At 35.4% G+C, this 21069-nt stretch overlaps 1 protein-coding gene across 5 annotated transcripts in view; it reads right to left on the bottom strand.

Annotated features, from left to right (window-relative positions):
• Positions 1–21069, bottom strand: part of AGO3 (argonaute RISC catalytic component 3) — a 123114-nt gene that overhangs the window by 77532 nt on the left and 24513 nt on the right. For 2 of the 5 annotated variants that reach the window (XM_086716454.1, XM_086716455.1), the window contains exons 3-5: positions 8242–8362; positions 4306–4514; positions 3354–3490 (exon numbers count right to left, since the gene is read on the bottom strand). In XM_086716454.1, coding sequence (XP_086572580.1) covers positions 3354–3490; positions 4306–4514; positions 8242–8362 — 467 coding nt within the window. Of the gene's footprint in view, positions 1–3353; positions 3491–4305; positions 4515–8241; positions 8365–15316; positions 15382–15760; positions 19024–21069 lie in introns of those variants that run through there. The other 3 variants (XM_086716457.1, XM_086716456.1, XM_086716460.1) reach the window with 3 other exon arrangements.

Raw genomic sequence — 21069 nt, 5'->3', positions numbered from 1 at the left:
AGCTCCATAGACGTTGAAAAGGAATCTGACAAAATTCACTATCTATTATTGATTAAAAGTACTTAATAAGGAGCCCCTGGATGGCTCAGTCGGTTAAGTGTCTGACTTCGGCTCAGGTCATGATCTCAAGGTTTGTGAGTTTGAGCCCCACATCAGGCTCTGTGCTGACAGCTTGGAGCCTAGAGCCTGCTTTGGATTCGGTGTCTTCCTCTCTCTCTCTGCCCCTCCCCCATTCATGGTCTGTCTCTGTCTCTCAAAACATGAATAAAACATTTTTTTAAAAAGTACTTAATAAAATAGGAATCATCAGATGCTCGTATACATACACATACATATATATGTATCATAGTTAATGCAGAAACATTGGAAGCATTCCTAAGGTAAAGAGGATGCCTGCTAGTCACTACTCCTTAACACTGTCTAATTAGTCAATATAATTTGATAAGACAAAAATTATAAGTATAAAAATCCAAAGGAATAGTTAAACCTATCACTATTTGTAGATGAAACGATTATAACTAGAAATGCCAAGAATACCACCTGAATAACTACTATAAACATAAATGTAATAAGGCAGACATAAAGTACACAGAAGTCAAAAGCCTTCATGTATGTAAACAATAACCAGTTAGAATCTATAAAACCCATTTAATAGCAAAAAAGGGAAGGGGTGGAATATCTAGGAATAACAAGAAGATACGTGCAACTTTCATGTAAGGTAAACTTTAAAACATTCCTGAAGAAAACAAAACTAATGTTGTACCAATAGAAAGGTATAGCATTTTCTTGGACAGAAAAGACTCAGTATCTTAAAGATGTCAATTTGTCCTAACAATTTCTAAATGTAATGAGATTTCAATAAAAATTATAGTCCATCCTGGGGTGCTTGGGTAGCTTGGTTGAGAGACCAACTCTTGACTTTGGCTCAGGTCATGATCTCACAGTTCATGGGATTGGACCCCAGGCTTCCAGCTCCACACTGACAGCATGGAGCCTGCTTAAGATTCTCTCTCTCCCTCTCTCCCACTTGTGCTTTTGCTCTCTTTCTCAAAATAAATAAAAATAAAACATTAAAAAAAATTACAGCCCATCCTCCCACACCCACTGAACCTAGGTAAGAAGTTCCTGAAGTTTACATGGTAAAATAAGTAAGGATAGCCTAGAAAAGCCTGAAGAGAAAAATGAGACTAGCCCTATAGGATTTAAAAAGTCATAAAAGAAATGACTAATACATTTAAGTGTTTGTGTGTATGTATTTACCATCTCCCAACCAAATACAGATTTCTATATGGCAAAAAATAAAAACAAGACTGTACCAAAGGTTAAAGACAAATAATTAGGGATAATATCTACAATTCGTGACACAAGGAGTTAATCTCCTTAATTTAGAAAGCTCTCAGTAAATGAGAAAACCAAAAATCCAACAGAAAGAAAAAAGGCAAAAGATATAAATAGCTAATAAAAAAAAAGGTGACCCTTACACATATGAAAAGATGGTCAAATGCAAAATAAAAGTAGATAAGGAAACTGTTTCTTGCAAATGCAATTAATAGAATCTAGAGTTTGACACCTCTAGTGGCAAAGACATAACAAAACAGGTAGTCTCATTCTCGAATGCACAATATTTAGAAGCTCTAAAAAGGGCAATTCGGCAATAATGACCAAAATTACAAACACATTTGCCCTTGACCCATTATGTCCTGAAATCTATTCTAAAGATCTACATATACATGAAATGATGTTCTGAAATGGCAAATAAAAACAGCTCTAATATACACTGAAAGAGGACTTTTGAGATATAGCTCCTCAATGACACATACCCACAATGGTAGATGCAGCTGAAAATAATGCAGAAACTATATAGTGATCTGAAGAGACATAGGGATCCTTGAAGGAATGGCTGATTCCAGGTACAGGGTAGGAAATATAAGATAAGCTTGAAATATCCTACTGTCCCAGAAAGCAAAAAAGCTACCAATGACTACTAAATTACCAATAGGACATTGTGATTTTTCACATAAGAATTCCATCTAATTCAAAAGGAATAAAAGAATGAGAAAAAATACCAGTTGGTAATCCCTAGTGAAATAAATGATTTGGGTAACAATGATCATTAAATAAAATATTAGTCATTGAAAAGCTGACTGGGAAATTTACAATGGAGAGATGAGGCCTACTGATCCCTGAACCTACTGGTCAATCTTAGCATCACTAAAACTGGAACCACTAGATACTGTGCGCCTCTTAATATGATATAACATGAAGCACATATGAAGTATTCTGAACCAGAATTGAATCAAACTTCTAGGGCCAACTTCACTTTCAGGAAATATAGGGGACAGAGAAACAAGGCAATGACACCACAAGAACAGAAGACAAATGTGGATTTTTTAATATTCTTCAGGACAAGTGAATTTCTCTAACAAGTCAATGGCATAAAAAAAAAAGAAAAAACAAAACAAGAGGGAGGAAATGGGACTACTACATTAAAAAGGCAGATCAGCCAAACATGATACATGGATCTTGTTTGGATCCTAATTAGGATTGTAACTATAAAAAGACATGTTTGAGATCAAGGAAATCTGATTATGGAGAGAATATTAGAGGCTACAAATGATTACTTAAAATTTTCTTACATATGATAATGGCATTATGACTATGTAAGGAAACACCCATGTTTACTTAAAATTTTCTTACATATGATAATGGCATTATGACTATGTAAGGAAACACCCATGTTTTTAGAGGTACATACTTAAGTAGTAGAAACAAAAAAACTTGCTATCCGGGATCTGATTTAAAAATACTCTAATTGAGGAGTAAAGGTATTTCTACAAACTTGACAGTTTGCATATAGGCGGTAGTTTATCATACTATTCTCCCTATTTTAAATATGCTCAAAAACATTAATAGAAAACACCTAAAAATAAGAATGAAATTGGTACCACTATAAGCATCAGCAGTAGGTATAACACCTGGGGTCAAAATGACCAACAGACTTCTCTTGCTTTAAAACATGTATTTCATAATGAAATATTAATAAGAATTAAATGGACAAAAGTGAGATTGTTCAGATAATCATGTCAAGGCTTCTATATTTGCTTTCATGTGCTTACTTCACGCTTAATAGCATTCCAGGACTACTTCTGTGGAAAGGCTTTCTAAATAAAATGTAACACAAAAGTTTTTCCACTTTGTCTTAATATATGTCCAAATATAACTTCAAGACACCAGTACATATAATTATATATAAACCGCGTGCACACACACACACAAACACACACACACACAGGTGCATGTGCGCAATACAGGAATCAACTACCCAATACGGAATATGGTTTTAGTTCCCTTACCATCAATATTAAGCATCATTTTCCACATGGCAGGCCGAACAGATTGATGGAATCCAAACCATACTTCCCTGCCCCCTCCCAGAGGGTGGTCATATCCTTCGGGAGCTGAGAAAAAGGAACGCCCCACAGGCGTATATCTACAAAAATTAAAATGTCATGTTCAGTCCTTTCCTTCCCATATAGGTATTTAAATTTGCAGAAGAGGTTAAGTCTAGAGCACACAAACTTAATTTATCATAATGATGTTTATCATTAGGAATATATGAAAATAAATATTCCCCAAATTTGTGAAAAGCAAAAAAGCAGCCATTCTAAGAGAAACAAAACAAACCTGTCAGCATCCTTCACTGAAATTCTCTATTCCTAAAACTGTTAGTTTGGGTAAGAATAAATTTTATTTAAAATATTTTCTTAGAAACAGATGAAAAGAAAAACCAGTTCCAATCATAGAAAATGCTATTTCTACAAATGTGTTTGCAAGACATATTTTTCTTTAAAAGGACACATTGATCCTATATATACAGGCACACAAATACAAACACACACTTGTGTGAAGTATGATTAAGAGAACAGCAATTTCAATACAAATTGATATTATTGTATAAACAACAAAATTACCTTTAGAACAAGGAGATTTAACTATAGGAATATATCTGAAAACATTATCAGTTATTCAAGATTTACAGCTTCTAAGACAAAGGGTTAGACATTTTTCTAAGAGGTATCTATTAGAATAGCTAAGTTAACAATGTGCATTTACTTTCAAAAATCAGAGTTTTTTCTGTAACTTACTTCTCATGTCAATGAACTAGTATGCATGCTATTCTCTAAATGAAGCCATCAAAATATACAACATGTGAAGGTTAATTAAAGGAAGCCTGCACAACTCACTCTTGGGAAAAAAGCCTACACACTTAAAATCTAAAAAGGAAAAAAAGCCAGAAGCACCCACTTCATGGAGGGCAGATGTCGTAGCACCACATCAACAGCATGGACAGGATTAGTACTGATTGGCTTGTCTAATTCCAGCGGCTCAGGCAAGGTCCGTCCTGTCAGTACTTCATGTAGTAGGTGCCAACTCACCCGAGAGACAAACTTAATCGACACCTTGAAAGGTCGATCTTTTCCACCTTCCCCAGGTAAAGTAACATCTAAATCTACCTGTTGATGGGAAAACAGTCAATTGATAAATTGAAAAAGATAAGTACAAGTATTTTTAGGTTTAAGTTATAAAAATATTTAAGAAAAAACAGGGAAAATATAAAAAACCAACCTCAATGCTAAATCAATAGATACTTTCTAAGCTATGCTGTTAAGTACAAAAAGCAAAGTAGAGAAGATTACAAATAGTATGCCATCTTTTGTGTGAGAAAGAAGGAGAAAATGGGAAAATATTCATATACCTTATTTCAGCAAAAAGAAATGTAAGAAGTATCAATCAGAAACAAAGAAATGGATTACTTTCAAAGGATGGGAAGGAACAGACCAGAAGAAATAAAGGAGGAATGAACAATTCTGAGTATATTTCTCAGTACAGTTTTGACTTCTGGAAGCATATTAAATAAAGGGTTTTTTTGTGTTTTTATTTATTTATTTTAATGTTCATTTATTTTTGAGAGAGAGAGAGACAGACTGTGAGTGGGAGAGGGGCAGAGAGAGAGGGAGACACAGAATCCAAACCAGGCTCCAGGCTCTGAGCTGTCAGCACACAGCCCGACGGGGGCTCGAGCTCACAAAGCTTGAGATCATGACCTAAGCTGAAGTCAGAGGCTTAACTGACCAAGCCACCCAGGTACCCCTTTTTGTGTTTTTTTTTAATAAAGTTTTATAAGTTAAAAATTAAAAGCAAAATCAAGAAGAATGAAGTGAAAAAATTAAAACTAAATATAAACAAAATCAAATGGAACCAAATACGTTTCAAATGAATAACATAACCACACTGAAAGAAGGGGGAAAAAAATACAATGAACTCTTGAACACAGAACATCTTGGGGGCTGTACACGTGGGAAAGAACTGCATACAAAATAAAATCTTAAACTCTAATGAGGAAGTTTGTTTTCTGTAGTGGTATGGTGTAGTAATTCAGATATGATTTTATATGTATATGGTAGGATTGAACAAATGAGTAAAAGTGGTGATGTTTTGAGGTTCAAAAAAGAAGGAAGATACAAATAAGCAACATGGGGAGTAAAGAAAGAATCCTGGGGGAAACAGACTGAAACTTGGAAGAATCACTCTGAACTCATGATTTCCAATATATATATTGTATATTGCACAGTAAATAGTATTTGTAGGATACATGTGTTAAGTCCATTACATGACATATAATATTTATGATATATTGTCTCTTTTATTTGTGTATTTTTATGTCCCATCTGTCCATTTTACAAATACCTGCACTCCAGCAGCAATGAATACATTCAGTACCCAGATTTCAGTTTCTAAGTTGCATCCTCCAACCAAAAGAAATCACTGTTCCTTTGACAAAGGGCCAGTTGCATGGGTATAGCAGGGAAAACATAAGACTAGCCTGGAACATCTTGTGCCAGAAAATAAGGAAGTACTCAAAAAAAAGTGTGTCATGTCAAAGGGATACAGGAACTAGCTTAAAGTGGCTCCCAATGGCCAAATCTAGGAAAACTGGGACAGTGAAATAAATAAGGGGAAATATATTAGGGAGAAGAAAATTCTCTCCCTTATAGTCGAATATCAACTAATAAATGTTGAAGGAATGACAGAATTAGAAAATCACCATTACTACATAGTAATAATCCTTCCAAGCAAAAATCATCAATTACTTAAAAATCTAACGAGAGAGGTGTCTGGGTGACCATTCGGTTAAGCATCCGATTCTTGTCCGCTCAGATCATGATCTCGTAGTTTTGAGACTGAGCCCTGCATTAGGCTCTGTGCTGGGCATGGAGCTTGTTTAAGATTTTCGTTCCCTGTCCTTTCCCTGCCCCCAAAATGATTCTCTCTCTTCATTTCTCTCTGCCCCTCCTCCACTCACGCAGCTCCCCCACCCCTCAAAAAAATAAAAATACTTTCTCTAATGAGAAACAAGATCCTTAAAGTATTTCCCATATCAAAATTATAAACTTCTGTGCATCAGAGGATACAATCAACAAAGTGAAAAGGCAATCTACAAAATGTGAGAAAATATTTGCAAATCATGTATCTGATAAGAATATATACAGAATCCCTACAACTCAACAACAACAAAAACTAAACGCAATTTAAAAAACGGGCAAAGGATGAAGATATACAAATGAGCTTCTAAGAGCTCATGAAAAGATTCTCAACTCACTAATCATTAGGGAAATGCAAATCAAAACCACAATGAGATATAATCTCATATCCGTTAAGATGGCTACTATCAAAAAAAAACAAAACAAAACAGAAAACAAGTGTTGGCAAGGGTGTGGAGAATTTGGAACCCTTATGCATTGTTAGTGGGAATGTAAAATGGTGCAGTCACTGTACTAAACAGTAAGGTGATTTCTCAAAATATTAAAAATAGAATTACCACTTACCGACTGAGCCACCCAGGCACCCCAGAATTATCACTTATACACAAAAGAACTGAAAGCAGGAACCGGAACAGATATTTGTACAACCGTGTTCACAGCAGCATTGTTTGCAATAGCCAAAAGGTACTCATCAATGGATGAACGGATAAACAAAATGTGGTATATACATACAATGGAATATTATTCATCCTTGAAAAGGAAATTCTGACATACGTGACAACATGGATGAATCTTGAGGACATAATGCCAAGTGCAATAAGTCAGTCACAAAAAGACAAATACCATATAATTCTACTTAGATGAGTCACTGAGAGTAGTTAAAGTCATAGAGACAGAGGTAGAATGGTGGTTGCTAGGGGCTGAGGAGAGGGAAGAATGGGGATGTAGTGTTTCATGAGTACAGAATTTCAGTTTTACAAGATAAAAAGAGTTATGGAGATAGATGGTGGTGATGGCTGAGAATGTACTTCATGCCACTAAACTGACCTAAAAAATGGCTCAGAAGGTAAATTTTCTTTTTTTCTTTTTCTTTTTTTTTGAGAGAATGAATGAGCAAGGGAAGAGCAGAGAGAGAGGGAGACGACACAAAGGATCCAAAGCAGGGTCTTCACTGACAGCAGCAAGCCCAATGTGGGCCTCGAACTCACAAACCATGAGACCATGACCTGAGCTGAATGAAGTCACTTAACCAACTAAGCCACCCAGTAGCCCTCAGCTGGTAAATTTTATGTTATGTGTCTTTTACCACAATTAAAAATAAAATCTCCCCACAAGAGTTAAAGAGAAAAAAAAAAAACTTGACAGGAGAAACCTGGCAGATACCAACTTAATCAAGTGATCAACTTAGTACCATCATTAATGGAACAAACACATATAAATGTATCCTGATATGATCCACTGATAAGAAAGAACACTTGTGTAACACTGGTGAGAGGCCCTTGGGGGGCTCAGTCAATTGAGCATCCATCTCTTGGTTTCAGCTCAGGTCATGATCTCACAGTTTGTGGGTTTGAGCCCTGCATTGGGCTTGCTTGGGATTCTCTCTTTGCCCCTCTCCCACTCACTTATGCTCTCTTTCTCTCAAAATAAATAAGTAAACTTAAAAAAATAATAATGTGCCTGTGGAGATAATCTGGGGGGAAAAAGGGGAACATTGGTGTCTGGGTAAAGAGTCTATATGAGTTCTTTGAATGATTCTTGCAACTTTTCTATATGTTTTAAATTATTTCAAAATAAAAAGTTAAAAAAGATAAATGATACACTCTTATGTATCTATGGACTATAATAAAATGTAGTAAGTGCATTTAAAAGGAGACATCACCAAAGTATAACTTTCCAATAAAGAACTGCATCTTACCCCAGTAGTTGCCACAGGAAGTGGATTGGCTGTGTAAAGACTTCTTTTTCCATCATAAACTGGTCTACGATCCCCAAATATAGTCACTTTAAAATGTTGAACCATTGAGTCAACCACCTCTCTAAAAAAAGGAAAAAAATACATTCACATAATCCTCTGCATGATGAAATACAAGCATTTAACTAAAGTAATTCCTGAACTATTTAAAGCTGCCAAAATTCTAAAAGACAATCATACATGATAAAGATACTACTTTCAGGACCATACCTTAGGACACCAGAAAGAATAATTTCTGGCAAGTCATACAAATTTCACAAAAGACAGAGAAATGAATCTAGTGAATTACTTAAATCGTTCTGGGCCACAGTAGACCTGTAAAATATTATCCCTAGAAAATGATCCTAAAACCCTTTTACCATTTCTGAGTACTACCTGACACATTAATTTCTCTATCAAAAGAGTGATGCTCTTCCCTCTGTGCTCAAATACCACCTTAATACATATATCTATTAGAACATTTACTCCAATGCATTATAATTATTATAGGCTTCACTTCTACTAGACTGTGAGATTTTTGAGAACACACATATACTCCCCTCAATCCTTTCAACTCCCCAAATCATCCTTACGTTATCTAGCCAGTAAGAATATACTGAAGCCTGTTTTTACCTAGCAAACATTTTTATCCTATATATACTTACATGGAAAGATATTCAAGACTTTTACGTTTAAAAAAAATGGAATATAGTGAGAATAATACTAAATATCCACAAATCAACGTTTATTTTTGTGCACACATTATTTGTAAAAGTAGAAAGATATCTAGAAGGATATGTACCAAATAGGTAACAGTGGTTACCTCTGAAGAGAGAAGTGAAGAATGATTTTTTTATTTTGCTTAAATAATCTAAATATATTATGATGAGAATATACTTACATATTACTGGTAAAACTTACAACACACTTAAAAATGTAATAAATGGGAAAGAAAAATACTGAATTCTAGCCTATGGGTAGGTAGGAGAGAAAGGAGAGAAAAAGGCGTTTTCTGGTACACAGTAAGCTGACCTGATACCTAGAGCAATTTTCCACATGCTCAAAATTTCCATTTTTCCCTTCTTCAATTTCATCTTGCTGAAACCATTTAAATCAAGACCAAGACTCTTCTAGAGTAAAAAAAATTTTACTCTTCTAGAGTAAATTTGCTGAAACTATTTAAATCAAGACCAAGCCTCTTCTAGAGCAAATTCTAGAAGAGCAAATTCTTCTAGAGCGATTGCTTCACTGATCAGTTTTTATATAGAAAACAAATTTCAAAGATTTTCTGCCATTTAAGATTTTCTTTTGCAGCCATTATCAAGTCCAGTTTCTTAGACGAAACTATACAGATCTAATATTTAAGAATGTTTTGACTATTTTGTCAAATTTTTACTCAACAATAAACTGGTATAATTTTAAGCTTACCAAATCCTAGCAACCCAATCAAAGCACTCTCAGGATCAAAATGGTGGAGATTAAAATAGCTGTGACAAAACATCTTAAGGATGTTCTGTTCATTTCCAATTATCACCATTCTAAATTACAACCTCATATCCCAGTACCTGGATTATTTTAAGTCTCTTCGTTTTTATGCCTTTTATTTTTTCTTCTCAAACACAACTTACATATCACTGCCAAACAAGTCCCTAAACTCCATTTTTATTTCCTAGGTATGAAAGGTTATGTTAATCATACTCCTCAGGGGCGCCTGGGTGGCTCAGTAGGCTGAGCGTCCGACTTCGGCTCAGGTCATGATCTCACGGTCCGTGAGTTCGAGCCCCGCGTCGGGCTCTGTGCTGACAGCTCAGAGCCTGGAGCCTGCTTCAGATTCTGTGTCTCCCTCTCTCTCTGACCCTCCCCTGTTCATGCTCTGTCTCTCTCTGTCTCAAAAATAAATAAACATTAAAAAAAAAAATCATACTCCTCAATTCATATCATTATTCATCTATGTAAGACATCTCTTCTTTCCTTCCACCTCCATTTCCTAAGCACCTGTCCCCTTCATAAATTATTTTCTCCTAATGTGTTTGAACATCCTTCTATTTGTATATATTCCCTTCTTTATTCTCTGGCACTAGGTTTTTAAAATGTATTTATATTGGGGCGCCTGGGTGGCTCAGTTGGTTAAGTGTCCGATTTCGGCTCAAGTCATGATGTCATGGTTTGTGAGTTTGAGCCCCAAGTCAGGCTCTGTGCTGATAGCTTAGAGCCTGGAGCCTGCTTCCGATTCTGTGTCTCCCTCTCCTTCTGCCCCTCTCGTGCTCTGTCTCTCTGTTTCTCTCTCTCTCTCTCTCTCTCTCAAAAATAAACATTAAAATAATAATAATAAAATGTATTTATGTTGCTGTGGGACACTTAGTTCATTGTTTCTGATTGATGCAAAATACTTCATATGTTGTCACCCAACGATGCAGACTTTAACTGCAGCCACCAAATATGATATAAGCAATGCAATATCTCTTACTATGTCCCTTTATGGACTTAAGTGAGACTTAATCTCTGGTTATACACTCAGGAACAAAATTGTTAGGTCCAAGTGAATTTTATCAACTAAACGAACTGTCAAATTGCTCTCCAGAGTGGCTCCACAATCCACATTCCTGGAGGTTCCCATTTCCCTATATCCCAGACAAGATTTGGCGTTATATAGTTATGCTTTCTAATTTTTGCTAGACTAGCAGGTAAAACTAAAAGGTTTTATTTATTTTTTTAATGTTTATTTTTGAGAGAGTGAGACTACACGGGTGGGGAAGGGGCAGAGTGAGGGAGAGAGAGGATCGGAAGCAGAGAATCCAATGCAGGGCTTGAACTCATGAACCGTGAGATCACGACCTGAGCTGAGGTCGACGCTTAACCAACTGAGTCACCAAGGGGCCCCAAACTAAATGGTCTTAATTGAGATTTCTCCTATTACTAATGAATTTGAGCATCCCTTCATGCATTTGTGTTTCTTCTTTTGTGAATTTCCTTGTTTCCTTTGCTCATTTTTCATTTATGGCCCCAGTCTTCTTGTTGAATTGAAGAAGTTTCTTCGATATTCCAGATATTGATTCATTAACAGGTTTAGTCATTGCAAATATCTTCTTCCAAATGCTGTATGCCTGTTGACAATGTCTATGTCTATGAACTGAAATCCTTAATGTTGTATCAACAAATGAATCATTTTTCACCTTATGGTTTCATGCTTTTGATGTTTTAAATACTTTCCTAATACTAAGGCACAAAGATGCATTATGTTTTATTAATGTTATAGTTTTATCTACATTATCTTGGTCATTAATCCATCTGAGGTTTTTCTTTATAAACAGTGTTATATAAGGAGTCTTATTTTTCCCCATATAGTAAGCCAGTTGTCCCATACCATCTATTTATGTCTATACATAAACAATCAAATAAAAATGCCATTTTGGGGGGGGCGTCTGGGTGGTGTAGTCAGTTAAGCATCTGACTCTTGATCTTGGCTCTGGTCATGATCTCACAGTTTGTGAGTTTGAGCCCTGCCTTGGGCTCTGCACTGATGGAGCAGAGCCTGCTTGGGATTCTGTCTCTCTCTGTCCCCCCTCCCCACTGCTGCTTATGCACTGGTACTCTCTCTCTCTGCCTCAAAATCAATAAACTTAAAAAATTTTTTTTTATTTATTATTAATAAGAACTTATTATCTTAATAAGTTTTCAACAAATAAATGAATCTGGCTCTGAGTTCTCTATATTGCCCCAGTAGTCTATTTGTTCTTAAACCAGTATCATTATGTTTTCACAATTACTGAAGTGTTTTATTATGCTGGGGCAAGGCAAGTTCCTTTTCTTTTTCTAAGTTAACTAGGACATTCATGGAAACTTTTAACCAGAATAAACTTCTAAAGTGCACCCCCTTCAAAAAAAAACTATCAATACCATAACAAAAGAAATGTGTCCAGTGCCCTACATATAGTAAGTAATAATAAAATACCTGTTAAGAAACCCTCAAATTATACACACTTGGGAGACACAACTAGTATGCTAAAAACAAATTAGCATGTTAAAATTCACTAAAAAACTAAAACAATGAGCACAATGAAGATGAAACATAACAGGGGCAATTGTAAAATCTAAACATTTACGTTTAAAAAGCTCAACTGCAATAAGAACAGATTAGAGGATGTGAACTTATTCACTGCTTTTGTGGAAAGGGACTTTAGATGACTCTATGTCCAGAATGAGCTAATAGTGGGATAGAGCTTCCTCAAAATTAAGGATATTAGGTTGCATATATTTAAGTATCCCAGTATAAAGTAAGTAACCATTCCATCACATATTATATAGGTCACTTCACATTCTGAAGTACTCTGTTCAATTTGGAAAAATTTAAGACCCTAAAAAAAATGAAATATAACCAGAAGAAGGTAATCCTGATAGAACCTCATGTAACATGAGTATAAATAAATCAAACTACGGACCTCAAGTCCAGAATAGGAAAGACTCAAAGGAAATTATAGAAACCTCTGGCTATTTTGATGGACTGTCATGTGATAAACTAAGTAGAAAATCTATCTTGTTTGAAAGGATAGAACTAGGACAAATAGTTGGAAAGATATAAGACGCTAGACTTTGGAACAAAATTTCCCACATTTCCTAACCACCAGAACTATTCACAAGTAGATTACACTATCTTATAAAGTACCTGGGTTCATCTTTGCTAGAACAGTTCGAGGAGCAGTTATGTCAATGAAGATACCAACTAGAACACACCAACCAGAAGATTGAAATGAATGTCTGTAATCTACTCTAACCGTAAAATTTAATTAGGAGAATATCAAATAATGAAACACTGCAGATTTTCCCATGGCATCAGATATAAAAACTTCTTTATGAATAATTACACTAAACACTGATTTGAATTTAAGCTCTCAAAGCCTTAGAAGAATGGTGTTAGAATTCCATATACACTGGGCAATTCTGACATTAAACTACTTTTAAGTTCATAATTACAAAAACCTGTATTTCAAAGGGAATCAGCTTTTATAAGGACCATCATTTATCATTATGTCTCTTTACTTTCATCTCTCACTAACATGATGTAACTGAGAGGTTGGTTTTTTTGGTTTTTTTTAAGGTTATTTATTTATTTTGAGAGGCGGCATAAGGAGAGAGAGAATCTCAAGCAGGCTCTGCACTGTCAGCGCAGAGCCCGATACAGGGCTCAAACCCACAAACCATAAGATCATGCATGACCTGAGCCAAAATCAAGAGTCAGACAACTGACTGAGCCATCCAAGCACCACTTTAGAGTTTTAATTAAACTTTAGTATGCAAACTAACAAAATGACAAATCAAGGAACTGCAAAATTTTACTTCTTATCTCAAAAGATACTATGGCAAAGGATAATGTATTTTAGACTGTTCATCAGGCAGGGCACCTGGGTGGCTCAGTTAAGCGTCTGACTTCAACTCCGGTCATGATCTCCTGGTTCATTAATTCAAGCCCTGCATCGGGCTCTCTGCTGTCAGCACAGAGCCCACTTCAGATCCTCTGTCTCTCCCTCTCCCTCTGTCCCTCCCCTGCTTGCGTGGTGCTCTCTCTCTGCCAAAAATAATAAACCTTAAGAAAAAAAAAAAGAATGTTCATCATAGAGGCTGTGGAATTGAAGAAAAAAAACTCTAAAATAGTGCTTTATCTATACATCTATTCAGCTATAGCAGCAAAGTTGCTCACTGTATTGTGAAGAAAGTCTGAACTGGGACACTGCCAATATGAGAAACCTTTGCAACACGTGGTAACATAAGCCCTGGAGGAGAAATAAGTTTTTAGTCCCGCTTTGCCACTAAGTTGTTATAAAAGTTACCTGGCCTCTCTGACTTTAGTTCCTTCATCAGTAAAAATGGGCTAATAGTCTACAGGCTGTTGCAGGGACCATATGGGATATCAGTGTAAGCACTTTTGGGGGGAAAAAGCCAATATATATTCTATTTTTATTTAAAAATTTAAGCATAATTATCTCATAAATATACTTCAAAACTATGTTGAAATACTGAAGTCTTCCAAACAACAAACAGATGCATCACAATGCATTAATACAAAGAATGAATTCTGGTAATTAATATAAACTGTGAACTGAATTTTCTCTATATCATAGTTGTGGAGCTGTTTTTGTCTTATGTGAGGTTGTCTTTATTATAATAATGAGGAGAATTCCTTTGATCTTTTGTTCAAATGTAGAAATTTTAGAGCAACATTTAAGAGTAAATTGTAGTATAAAAATAATTATTTTAGGGGCACCTGGGTGGCGCAGTCGGTTAAGCGTCCGACTTCAGCCAGGTCACGATCTCGCGGTCCGTGAGTTCGAGCCCCGCGCCAGGCTCTGGGCTGATGGCTCAGAGCCTGGAGCCTGTTTCCGATTCTGTGTCTCCCTCTCTCTCTGCCCCTCCCCCGTTCATGCTCTGTCTCTCTCTGTCCCAAAAATAAATAAACGTTGAAAAAAAAAATTTTAAATAATTATTTTATTTAAAATTTTTAAAAATTTAAAAAAGGAGGGGCACCTGGGTGGCTCAGTCAGTTAAGTGTCAGGTCATGATCTCGCAGTTTCTGAGTTCGAGCTCCGTGTCAGGCTATGTGCTAACAGCTCAAAGCCTGGAGCCTGCTTCGGATTCTATGTCTTCCTCTCTCTCTGCCCCTCCCCTACTTGCTCGCTCGCTCTCTCAAAAATAAATAAACATAAAGAAAAAAAATTTTTAAAGAGTAAATCGTAGTAAGTTTACAATAACCAAGACACACAAAGTATTTTAACTTCTAAAGCAATATTTAGGAAAGCAATTTGGGAAAGAAAATCTGAGAAAAGGGAGAGAAGAACTTCTAACCAGTCTTTAGTGGCTTCCTTTTACTAATACCCCTAGTCTGAGAAGGAAAGAATTCTTGTATAGTATAATATAATACATTTTTGTAGAACCTCAGGATAGAATTTAAAACTCCTTAAGAATATCTGGTGATCACTACAAAAATGGAACCTACCTGAGTATACTGGTCTTACAAAGGGCTACAGCCTACCTTTCCCACTCTTACCTCAACCACCACTTCCTACATTCTGGTACCAAGTCTTTTGACTCCATCATGCTCTGGTGCACAGACTGTAAAGTAAAATTTAATATTGGTTTCAGTAAGTTCCACTTTACCACCTGACTCATACAGCAGAAAAATGGTAGGAGAGGGAAATTTTAATGTAAAAAAGAGAAGAAATTATTTTTGTTAATTGTTACTATATGCTCATAGAGACCCACCTTCATCTCTTTTCTAGGTACCTCTTATTCTCTGCTCCCAAAAGGTAGAATGGGAAATACTATTCTAGTCTATAAGAGAAACCATGAAATAATATTTTCCCCCAAAAGTGACTCTTCACATTAGTTTAGTATTCACAGCTACAATAAATTAATCTGTCACTATAGTATAGAGAGAAAGAAGGAAGATTGCTAAGGTATAACAAGAAGATAAAATCACCCAGACGCTTACTTATAAAACACAACTAAAACAAGCTGGCAGTCTCTCCTTATATCCTTCCAACCTTGAATTTATCTTCATAACTTCTCAGTAAGTAAGACAGAAGGTAGCCAAATGAACACTTTTGCATCACAATAAAGTTTAAAAATAGAGAGTAGAGAAGGGGTTATACTTTAGATCAAATTTTTAATATTTTATAATATAAAATTTGTAGTACACCAGAGCATTTCACTATAAACTATCTTCATAATAATTTCACATGGGTGTGAATTCTTTCATAGTATTATGTAACCACACTAGCTAAACCAGTGGAGTAAATTTCTAGTATTCACAGATAACTGATAGATTACTTTAGATTGAGCAATCATTTTTTAACTCAAGCTGGCTTACACTAACAACTCTATCCTAGAACACTTCTCCCTCAGGCCACCAATGACTTCTTAAAAGACATGATCTCTTTTCAACTATTACAGTCCTGGCTTCTCTGAAACAGCTTATACTTTGTCCTGGTTCTCTTATCTTTCCAATCTAAGTGTCTTCATTGGTAAACGTTAAACAACAGAATCCCCAGAAATCCATTCTCAATCTTGACTCTGCATACTTTCCCTAGCTTCTTCCCCGCCTCTAGCTTTTAACTATCACCTATATGCTGACACTTCTCAAATCTCAATCTCTATCTTGATTTCTTGAACTCTAGACACTTATTTCCAATTATCTATTGAATTTCTCTATTTTCATGTTTCTTATGCAATTCTACCTCCAAATATCCAAAACAGAAATAAACTTGGTCCTTTCACCACCTGTATTTCTGTGAAGGCTATCATTATTGCACAAGCTAGGAACTATGAGGTCTTTCCCACCACACCTAAATCTCTTTTCCCTTTCCCTCTACACCGAAATTACTCATTTTTCTTCCAAATGTTACATCTAAGCCCTCCCTTTCATCACCACTGCCACTGCTGGCAGTTAAGTCTTAGAAAACACTACCTCTAATCTAGAAAAGTAGGTATCAGAGGTACTAGGGGGTATGCTGGAGTATGTGAGAAAAAAAAAAAACATTTAATTTTCATCTAATAATTAGAAATTAAGATTTATAAACATTCATGAATATGAATCGACACTATTATTGTCACTTATCCCATGTCATATGATCAGATATAACATATGGCACACCAGGAACCCTAAGAGAATAATAGGACTTCTGCAACATATAAGAGTTAACAGTGTATTGTAATAATGCTGTATGGTAGCAGATGATAACTACACTTTTATGAGTACAGTGATGAGTACAGCATAATGTATAGAGTTGTCAAATCACTATGTTGTATACCTAAAACTAATATAATGTTGTATGTCAACTACACTTCAATTAAAAAGAAAAGAATCAACATTGGAATTCTCATTCATTCACTTCAGCATGTTGCAACTTATTTCAGTTCAAGTGTATGGAATATATTCAATCAGATTTTTGGTGTATTAATCTGAAATTTTCAAATTAGTAAACATATTTTTAAATAGTTTATTTCAGGGGCGCCTGGGTGGCTCAGTCGGTTAAGCGTCCAACGTCGGCTCAGGTCATGATCTCACGGTCCGTGAGTTTGAGCCCCGGGAGCCCGTTTTGGATTCTGTGTCTCCCTCTCTCTCTGACCCTCCCCTGTTCATGCTCTGTCTCTCTCTGTCTCAAAAATAAATAAACGTTAAAAAAAAAATTTAAATAGTTTATTTCAAAATATTGTTTCCCACCTTGAATTTTTCTATAATTATGTAATACATTAGGACACTAGTACATTTCTATAAATTTAAAAACTTTAAATGTGTGTGCATATACATTTATTTATTTACTGTTCAGTCCATGGTCAAACATGTATTAACTAATGGGGATGAGTAATCAAAGATTTGAAGACTATTGATCTAGACTACTCCAACAGCTTTCCCAATGTTCTCCAGATCTCTGGTCATTCTCTTCTCTAATTCATTTGTCACACTGCCATTAGTTATGCTTTTAACTATAGATGTTCCTCATTTGCTCAAAGCCTCCAGTGGCTCTTCGCGGTTTCTGAATTCATAAGCCTCAGCATGCGTGGATTTAAGACCCTTCGTAACTTCCCCTCCGGCTAAATTTTTAGATTCGAGCTACTGTATTTATATTGGCCTATTTCTGTTACATAAATATGTCAAGCTTTTGCTATGTTCACTCTATATATTCTTTCTCCTACTCCCTATTTAGTTCAGATACCATGTCATGTATCACATCTTCCTCCCTAACTAAAAGCAGGAATCATTACTCTTTCATCACAGCACATAATGCACAACTCAGGATTTCTCACTACATACAAACGATGGAATCTCTAGCAGGGATCATCTTATTTTGCCTTGTACCTTATTGTATCTTGCATCTTTTGTATCTTACAAAAAAGGGGCACAGTGAGTGAAACACTTAATGAAAGCAGGATGATCTTAAAATGATCTTTAAGTTTTAAAAGTTACTGCAGAATTTAGAATTGTAATTCCAGTCAGAGTCCATATATTCTTTAAATCTTGTACTAAACAGCATTCTACCTTGGTACAACTATATAGCAAATTCAGATAACTGGTTTACTTAAAAAATTTTTTTTAAATGTTTATTTATTTTTGAGAGAGAGAGAGAGAGAGAGAGAGAGAGAGAGAGAGAGAGAGAGAGAGAGAGAGAGAATCTGAAGCAGGCTCCAGGCTCTGAGTTGTCAGCACAGAGCCTGATGCAGGGCTCGAACTCACGAACCATGAGATCATGACCTGAGCTGAAGTCAGACTGCGCCACCCAGGTGCCCCTCAGATAATTGGTTTAAATTGATTTAACTCAATTTAAGAAAAAAAAAATGCAGCAGACTAAAAATAAGGAAATTCCACACCAATAACAGAATACTATACAGCTGTTACTATAATTGAAATCTACACAAATAGATGTTAGAAATAAACCCTACCTACTAGTCCCTTTAGAAATATATTTACTTATAAAACTATCTTTGAACTTCAAATATATTGTAGAAATATTAGCTAGGTGACTAAATACTACTGAGTAACTTATCTAGATGCTACTTAAAAGAATTTTTGAGATTTCAGGGGCATCTGGGTGGCTCAGTAGGTTAAGTGGCTGACTCCTAGTTTCGGCTCAGGTCATGATCTCACTCACAGTTGGTGAGTTTGAGTACTACAGAGCAGAGCCTGCTTGGGATTCTCTCTCTCTTTCTACCCCTCTTCTCTGTCCTTCTCTTTCTCTCAAGATAAATAAATAAACTTACAAAAAAAGAATTCTTGAGACTTGAAATAATCACCACTTGTTAGCTTTCCTATCTTCCAAGCGATTAGCAAGGAAAATAAAACATGCTTATTAACTGACATATACTGTATGGTAGGGTTTCTCCAGGATAGCTAAATACTCAAAACTACAATTGTTTGATTTTCACCAGCAGTGTTTTCTGGGGTATGTTCTCTAAATCATTTTAATCAGAAGTATACTCCTCTAGAGATATGACACCAAAAGGGCAACTGGCCCAAGAAAAAAATTAAATGTTCTTCATCAAAATAAAAAATGTGCTTCAAAGGAAAACGTCAAGAAAGTGGAAGTGAAAGGCAACATGCAGAAAAGGAGAACATTTTTGCACATCATTATATCTAATAAGGCACTTTTAACTATACTTGTAAAAAAATTCCTATAACTCAGTAACAAAAAGACAAAACATCCAACTTAAAAATGGGCAAAGAACCTGAATAGACATTTCTCCAAACATATACAAATGGCCAATAAGTACATGAAAACATGCCCAACATCATCAACCATCAGGGAAATGCAAATCAAAATAACAATGAGACACTACTTAAAACTCCTAGGATGGTTATATTAAAAAGATAGATAACAAATGGTGGCAAGGATGCAGAGATACTTCAATCATCATACACTGCTAGTGGGAATGTAAAATGATGCAGCCAGTTTGGAAAAGAGTCTGGCAGTTCCTCAAAAGACTAAACAGAGTTACCAAATCATTCCACTCTTAGCAATACACCCAAAAGAAATGAAAACACATGTCCACACAAAATCTTGTATACAAATGCTCATAGCATTATTCATACGCGCAAACAACTCATGTCCATCAACTGATGAATCAATCAATAAACAAAATATCCATACAATGGAGTATTATTTGGTAATAAAAAGGGATGAAGTAGTGATACATGCTACAACATGGATGAACCTTGAAAACATGTGACGTGAAAGAGGTCAGTCACACAAAAGGCCGCACATTATATGATTCCATTTATATGAAATACCCAGAAAAAGCAAATCTGTAGAGACAGAAAGTAGATTAGTGGTTGGCAGGGGTTGTGGGGTAGGGGTGGGGAGGCAATGGTAAGTGACTACTAAGGAGTAATGGGGTTTCTTTTTGGGAGGATAAAATGTTCTAAAACTTGATTGTGGTATATGTTAACTAACTAGAATTTAAATAAAAACTTGAAATAAGCAATTATCACGAAAGTTGTACTCTCTGAACATACTAAAAACTACTGAATTATACACTTTGAGTTGTATACTATGTGAATTTCGTATAAACAACGTTATCATTTTAAAAAAGCATGTCCCTCTCTTCGCTTATCACTTATTTACAACACTGTACCAATGACATTCCTAATAACACCAGAAAGGGAGTTCTTTCCAAGACTCTGATCTGAGATTTCCATTTAAAAGCCAAAATGGAATCAATATAGATTTATTTTTTTTCTTCTAAAATTCAATCATCAGTATTACACCACAACCATATGCAACATGCACAAATATTTGGCACTGTATCACGAATTACAACACAAGAGTAACAGTGATAATAGTACAATGAGTATAAGATAATGTTTCACTTATAAAAGAAAACTGAACCAAAAAAATTCAACCACAATCTAATACCATCTCAAGATTCCTTCGAATCTTTACTTCATGTTTAACAATAACAGATCTTGCAGTTATAATCATGCTTTTATACAATTTTTCCCATGTATATATTTCACTACTTAATGATTTTGAGTAAGTACATAACAATCTATTTGAGGTTTATCCCAATACATATTTAGCAGTTGGACAAACTAGCATAAAACCTCAAGTTAAGGAATTTATACTCTAGGTCAGTATTTCTAAAAATATTTGATTTTCAGTTATTGAGACCATGCACTTAAAAAAAACTGGAAACATTTAAAGTCTGCTTAACAAACATACTCTTTTACCAAATGATCAATTTCAATCAAAATCATTAAGTTGGCAAAAAAACAACACACACATAGCCTAAAGGGGTGAGGAAAGG

The sequence above is a fragment of the Puma concolor genome, chromosome C1, assembly GCF_028749965.1.
Source record: "Puma concolor isolate L17-30 chromosome C1, mPumCon1.1.hap2, whole genome shotgun sequence".
NCBI lineage: Eukaryota > Metazoa > Chordata > Mammalia > Carnivora > Felidae > Puma > Puma concolor.
The sequence above is the reverse complement of the archived record's forward strand: the minus strand, read 5'-3'. Positions and strand labels throughout refer to the sequence as shown.